Source organism: Penaeus vannamei, chromosome 5 (assembly GCF_042767895.1).
Source record: "Penaeus vannamei isolate JL-2024 chromosome 5, ASM4276789v1, whole genome shotgun sequence".
Taxonomy (NCBI): domain Eukaryota; kingdom Metazoa; phylum Arthropoda; class Malacostraca; order Decapoda; family Penaeidae; genus Penaeus; species Penaeus vannamei.
In genome coordinates, this window is record NC_091553.1 from 11270807 (window position 1) to 11278306 (window position 7500).

Below are 7500 nucleotides of genomic sequence, written 5' to 3' on the forward strand. Positions count from 1 at the left end.
CCTGATTATGGGTGTGTTTAGAGGAGTATGCCTTTAAACATCAGTCACTGAGCTTGGCTTCTGAGTAAATTCAAAATATAGTGACTATACCTCGATGGCAATAATCTTGGTGAGATCAAAATTTATTTAAGGTATCCTATAAACTCTTGATTTTTTATTTTATTTAGTATTTGTGCTCTGCAGTTACCCTTTCATAGTTTCCTTGTTCGGTGAATCTCCGTTTTCTGTAATGTCTCCTGATTTCCAGCAGCAATTTGACTCAGGGTCTATATGAGTACTTATATAGACCTTGATTTGAGTAAGCTAAACAATCATCCCATGCCCTCTCTAAGGCATTCAATAGGCTGACATTTTTCTGTCACAAAGTAAACACATCGATGTCTATAATAAGCCTTATCTGCACGTCCTTGTCTTTATTTTTTTTGCCGGTTATTACTTTTTTTTTTTTTTTTTGCCGAATTTCCAGGAATTCCATGGTTAAGCTCCGCCTACACATATGTGCTAACCTATCCATTAAAATCGTAAACACGCATACGCGACCCACTGCTGAAAAGGTAAAATACATAGTATTCTTGTATTTTATTTTGTAACATTTCATCGGGCCATTTGAGGAGGATTCAAAAGATATCTTATAATGAATCACATGTGAAAATGGTATTAGATTATACTAAAAGGTGTAACGTGTATTTCGAGGTTCAAAAGAGAATAATTCGTGAAACAAGTAACATAGACAGCAGTGATAAATGAGTGATAAATATTTGAATTTGTGTGCATAAGTTACATTGATCTTGAAAGATTGTAGTGAGCCTGTATATTGATAATTATCTAATAAGAAAAAAAATTATAAGAGCAATAAACATACTACGTTTTTTTTTTATATCAAAAGGTAGACAAACGGTCGAACACAGTCGGAGTACAGAGTCGAAGCCAAAACAATGCATTCGAATGTGTCTACGTTCTAACAGACGGCAAGCGATCTCTTCAAATAAAACTACAGTGACTATTACCAATTCTTTTGTCTCCCATGCGAATGATATCATTTGTATGTGATAATAATGATAGTAATAATGATGATAATGATGATTTTATTATTAATGATGATATTATATATATATATATATATATATATATATATATATATATATATATATATGTATGTATATATATGTGTGTGTGTGTATATATGTATATATATGTATGTATATATATATATATATATATATATATATATATATATATACATGTGTGTGTGTGTGTGTGTGTGTGTGTGTGTGTATATATATATATATATATATATATATATATATATATATATATATATATAAATATTTGTGTGTGTGTGCGTGCGTGCGTGTGTGTGTGTGTGTGTGTGTGTGTGTGTGTGTGTGTGTGTGTGTGTGTGTGTGTGTGTGTGTGTGTGTGTACACACGTATACATATATATATTTTTTTATATATTTGCATATATATATATTGTATATAATACATTCTCTCTCTCTCTCTCTCTCTCTCTCTCTCTCTCTCTCTCTCTCTCTCTCTATCTATCTATCTATCTATGTCTCTATCTATCTATCTCTCTCTCTTTCTCTCCCTTTCTCTCCCTTTCCCTCCCACCCCTCTCTCTTTCTCTCCTCTCTCCCCCCTCCCCCTCTCTCTCTCTATCTATCTATCTATCTATCTCTCTATTCGAAGCCATGAAGGAACTGTAATAATTACATATTCAGTTTCTCCTTCAGTGTAATACGCAGTGGACGGGCCCGCCTGCTGCAGGTTTTTAAGTTTGCTTTTGGGACAAGGCAATAGGCTCTGCGATATTAACCGTTTTGTTCCCACTGTGTTCTCATATTCTTTCGTTCCTTGAAGATAAAATTAAATAGATTACTGACCTGGGAAAAGAACCTAACAGACCTGTATTGTGTTCACCTTCCACGCACTGATTTATAGACATGGAAGTTACCAGAAAAAGAACAAATTCTCCCTGTTATAGTTCCATATACATATGTGAGGATTCTTTTAATGGATCACCGTGCCACTTGTCTTCGCTCAGTGCGCCTGGCGATCGATTGAGGTGACGGATGTGGTCGGAGAGAGAGTTTTATTGCATGGAAACGATTGAAATAAATTGAGTATGACGAATATTTTTTTCCTGTCGGTTATTCGGAAAATAGTCTTGATTATCGCAACAAAAACACTCGATTAGACTATGTAAGAACGTTGAATTATTCATAAGAGCGATGTTAATTTGAATGTTGCGTTGTGTAACGGTATATAAGAATATCAGATATATATATTTTTTGTTTTTTCTCAATAGAATGTTTTATTTAAATAACTTTGATGGACCTGGAAGCCTGGGGAGGGCGTGAGCAATCTAAAAACGCGAGAAAGGACCAACAGATCCCGATGCAGATTGGTTCAGTCACTCCTACTCACCGCATCTCCTCTCAGTGTCGCGTCTACACGCGTGGTGTGAAGTACACTACTTTATTTCATCCTTCATCGTTTCAGAATATTTTCTAAGATAAGTTTTAAATCAAATGGAATACTTCCTTGACATTACAGAGAATCTATCCACACATTTATCATTCATTTATTACTGTAAGGGCTTTCGCGATAAGGAAAGCTAAAGAAAACGGAAAAACATCGACAACATCAAAGCTACAAATACAGTACTTGTTGAGAAAGTGTCTCTATCAACGATATTTAAAATTAGGAAGCGGATTCCTCAGGTAAGTGTTTGGTATTTAAAGCTTTAGTTTTTCTCCTTCTAACTTTCTCTGTTGCTCCCCTTTCGTTCTCTTCGTCTCCCATTCTTAATGTCATTGCCCTTCCCCTCACTTTTTGCGTTGCTTTTAATTTTTAATTTTAGGACCATATATATATATATATATATATATATATATATATATATATATATATATATATATATATATATATATATATATATTTATATATTGTACACACACACACACACACACACGCACGCACACACACACACACACACACACACACACACACACACACACACACACACACACACACACACACACACACACACACACACACACACGTATATATATATATATATATATATATATATATATATATATATATGTATATAAGGACACTTTATTTTATTTTATTAAAAAGAAAAAAAAAAAAAAACAGTTAAAGGGCCACTTGCACGAGCGCGTCGAGCTGCCATGAACCTCATGCTCCAACTGTTGATTTTCCCTGAAAGAAATCATACATTTATGACCCTCATGTTTTCCAGAGAGAAACTAGTAGCTTCTCTTCGCAGAAGCCACTCACGGTCTCCTAATAACACGTGCACACAAAGCCCCTTGGACGGCACAAATACTTCAGTTTCGCTCGGGAGGGGATGGGCGGCTCACGTGCTGGCTCTCGTCAGCGCCGCCCGATCAATACTACAGCTGTCGGGAAGTTCTTGGAGAGCCGAGGGGGGTTTTGGTGCATGCAGACTGCGGAGGAGAATAGGAGAGAAAATTGCTCATATCGAATCATGATAACCAGAGAAAAATGCTCATATCGAATCATGATAACCAGAGAAACATACTCATATCGACTCATGATAACCAAAAGACATGATACAAAGTGTGGCGATTAGGAGAACGTCCACAATGATAAATGAAAATAAATGGTGATTTATTTTCATTTCTTATTGTGGCCTGTTTAGCTCTTCATCTTTGCATGTTAGTTATTGTGTTCGTGTTTGTATTCACAAAGTCTGACGTTATGAGCAGCTACCTTTTTCATCTGACCCAGTTTGATTTTGTATACTATCTTCACGACCCACTATGTCTATTCTAATGTACCTCTCAACCCTGATATCAGTTCACACACACACACACACACACACACACACACACACACACACACACACACACACACACACACACACACACATATATATATATATATATATATATATATATATATATATATATATATATATATATATATATATATATATATATATATATATTTATATATGTGTGTGTGTGTGTGTGTGTGTGTGTGTGTGTTTAGATATAATGATAATAATTATTATTATTGTTATTATTATTATGTGGTTCTTGAGATTCAGTACTGTACTTTGACAGACCCTGGTATATATTGCAAAGCAATGTTACTTATTACAAGCGGCTCCTTCACTTTTTAGAAAAAAATATTTCAATTTATTTTTATAATTTTAAAAGTCTTAGGGTATGCGCAAGTAATTAATGTCTGCATTCCTATTCAGTTTTGCTGCTGCAGACCACTGGTAAACTGCATTTTTCTTTGGTTAAAGATGATCAGTTCTAAGACTATTAGTGAAAGGTCCATCAAGTAAAACATTTTTCTCAGCCACAGTTAGCATCGTTGCATTGTCCTACCTAGCCTAATGTTACTGGAGATGTTGCAATGAACAGCAATTGGAAATGAAAGCGAAAATACGAAAATACAAATTACTCTCTCGCACAAACTAGCTTATTTTGTCTGTGTCTGTCCGACTCCCCTACTCACACTATCTCTCTCTCTCTCTCTCTCTCTCTCTCTGTCTCTCTCTCTCTCTCTCTCTCTCTCTCTCTCTCTCTCTCTCTCTCTCTCTCTCTCTCTCTCTAACTTTCTACTACAGACAAGTTCAAATATAGTTATGTGACTTTGTTTTTTGTTTGTATTTTTTCTCAAACTTATATTTTCTTACTTGCAGTTCCCTTATTTCTCGTCAGTTTTTCTTTCAGCGGTCTATCATTTCATTCGATGCCATATTGTTATTATTGAATTGCTTTGTTTACCATGTATATATATATATATATATATATATATATATATATATATATATATATATATATATATATATATATATTTATATATATATATATATATATATATATATATATATATATATATATATATATATATTTGCTTACTGATAAAATTCTCTCGTTCAGTTCGGGCAATTCATATGCCTCTGCCACGCGTGTGACTGAGGACCAAAAACTCTGTACAACGTGCAGCTTAGAGTTAAGAGAGGCATCTACTCAATATAATGGTCTCTACCTGCCTAATAAATTCCTCCTACCATTTTGCCCTTTCCTCCCTTTTCTTCTAACCTTCCCTATTCTCTGCTTCCTCTTCCTCCTAACCCTCCAGGCTTCCTCTTCCCTCCCTCTTCCCTCACCTATTATCCTTTTCCTGCTATCGTCTTCCTCTTTTATCGTTCTTTCTTTTTTGTCGTTCATTATCAATCTGTTTATTGCCTTCCTTTCTTTCTGCTTTCCCCTTCATTTTCGTCAATCATTTCCCTCATAATTGCTTTGTTCTTGTTTCTACAGGCAGCATGGGAAACAGCAAGACGTGTCCATCTCAAAAATGGAAAGTTCACTGTCTGGCGGCCAGTCAGAGAGATTTCGCAAAGGATTTATATCTGGTAAGAAAACTCTTAATGCATTACATTGCATCTGTAATGTATAAGGTGTTACGGACGTCAGTGGCAGAAAAAAATCTGATCCTGATATCATGCGACATATGCTATTTCAGTTCATCTGTTCCTGTTATGAATTGCTCGTCTATGTTGCCCTGTATGCTTGTGTTCTTCAAGGGTATAGATCAGTGTTTCCCAAACTTTTTCGGCTGCGACCCTAAAGACAGTCTTAGCCTGGGCTAGCGACCCTAAATGTGTAAACATGTAGTAATACATCCAACCATTTACATGGTAGTTATTCTTGCATATGTATATTAGCATACTTTATTTTATACTTTAAAGGATTATATTACCAACACACTGAATTTCAATAAACAAGTGTTAATAAAAAAATCAACTTTAACTGACATATCCGACTATGGATTCTTTTATTCTTCTTTTGACCCTCTGGCGACCCTCAGAAAAACCCTTGCGACCCTCATTTGGGTCGCGACTATAGGGCTGAGGACCAATGGTATTTTATTTCTCGCTTTCGGTAAAAAGACGGGCTCGTTATTGACGTTTGCAACTCCTATGTTAATCAAGATTGCTATAAGGTTAATGTGTTCTGGATTTCACAGTTCCAATCCATGTTTGTTGTTTTAACTTGGATAGTATACACCATTCGTACTAACATGAGGAACTGCTCTATGCTAAAATAATGATGTATATGTATTTGCAGACCATGATACTTGCGATATTTTTTTAATTAGCTCTTCATGATATTTTGGACTATTTACCTATTGAGATAACGTTATCAACAGCAATCAATAGGTCAACGAGTCCCATATGTAGTTGCGAAAATCCGCGGTGTAATATTGTTTTGTTGATTTCATACATGAAATTATTCATTCAAATTATTCCTCTTCCATACAATTCACAGTGAAGTCAAAGTCTAAAACAACAATTTTTGGTGTCCACGTTACACTGCACAGTAACTCATTAAAAATGCATTGATGAAGAGAGATGAGAAAGGTAGACAGAGACAGAATGAAGACAAAGAAGGAAAAAAAGGCTAGGGAGAAGCAAGGATCAAGTAAAGAAAAAATAAATGTAAATGGAAAGAGAGAGAGAGAGAGAAAGATATATATATATATATATATAGATAGATAGATAGATAGATAGATAGATAGATAGATATAGATATATAGATAGATAGATAGATAGATAAACAATTCTTACATAAAAGAAGGAATTATATTTCGAAAGAATTATATCATTTGTTGCCTCCACCCAGAAACTGGCGGAGGGATCCACCGGCAATATCTTCTTCTCCCCGTTCGGCGTCGCAGCTGGCCTCGGGATGGCGTGTGCGGGAGCCAAAGGAAGGACGAAGGATGAAATCAAATCCCTTTTGCATTTGTCTCTGAGGAGTGAAACTGTTCATAAGGCCTTCAGAGATGCTATTATCGATTTTAAGGTGAAGCTGGAATAAAATCACATCAATTTTGCGATGAATAAAGCTTGGATTTTAGAATGTGGATAATCTGATTTATTTAATTCTCGTTAATCCATTTATCTTTTTCCCTCTCCTCCTCCTCCTCCCTCCCCCTTTTCTTCTTACAGAACAACGATGAACATTATGAATTAAGAACGTCCAACTTAGTTTGCATTCCTGACACATTGTCTGTGTTACCAGATTACACCGCTCTTCTATCCGATATGTATCAGAGCCTTGTCAAGGGGGTGGACTTTGCGGATGGCAGTGCGGCCGCGCGAGAGATCAACCGAGACGTCGAAACGGCGACGAATTCTCGCATTAAGGATCTGATTCCAGAAGGTAAGATGAAAGGATCTTTTTATTGCGTGTGTGTGTGTGTGTGTGTGTGTGTGTGTGTGTGTGTGTGTGTGTGTGTGTGTGTGTGTGTGTGTGTGTGTGTGTGTGTGTGTGTGTGTGTGTGTGTGTGTGTACACACATACAGACAGACAGCCAGAGAGAGAGAGAGAGGGAGGGAGGGAGGGAGATAGATTGAGAGAGAGAGAGGGGAGGGAGGGAGAGATTGAGACTGAGATTAAGAGAGATAGAGAGAGAGAGAG

General features: G+C 36.0%; 2 protein-coding genes across 2 annotated transcripts in view; one reads left to right on the forward strand and one right to left on the reverse strand.

The window, feature by feature from the left end:
• LOC113823313 (YEATS domain-containing protein 2) overlaps positions 1 to 7500 on the reverse strand; it is a gene marked incomplete in the record, with an annotated part of 128433 nt that overhangs the window by 89760 nt on the left and 31173 nt on the right.
• Positions 2421 to 7500, forward strand: part of LOC138861836 (serpin B4-like) — a 6719-nt gene continuing 1639 nt past the window's right edge. The window contains exons 1-4 of the mRNA XM_070121880.1: positions 2421 to 2725; positions 5336 to 5430; positions 6701 to 6883; positions 7030 to 7243. Coding sequence (XP_069977981.1) covers positions 5341 to 5430; positions 6701 to 6883; positions 7030 to 7243 — 487 coding nt within the window. The 5' untranslated portion in view covers positions 2421 to 2725; positions 5336 to 5340. The remainder of the gene's footprint in view (positions 2726 to 5335; positions 5431 to 6700; positions 6884 to 7029; positions 7244 to 7500) is intronic.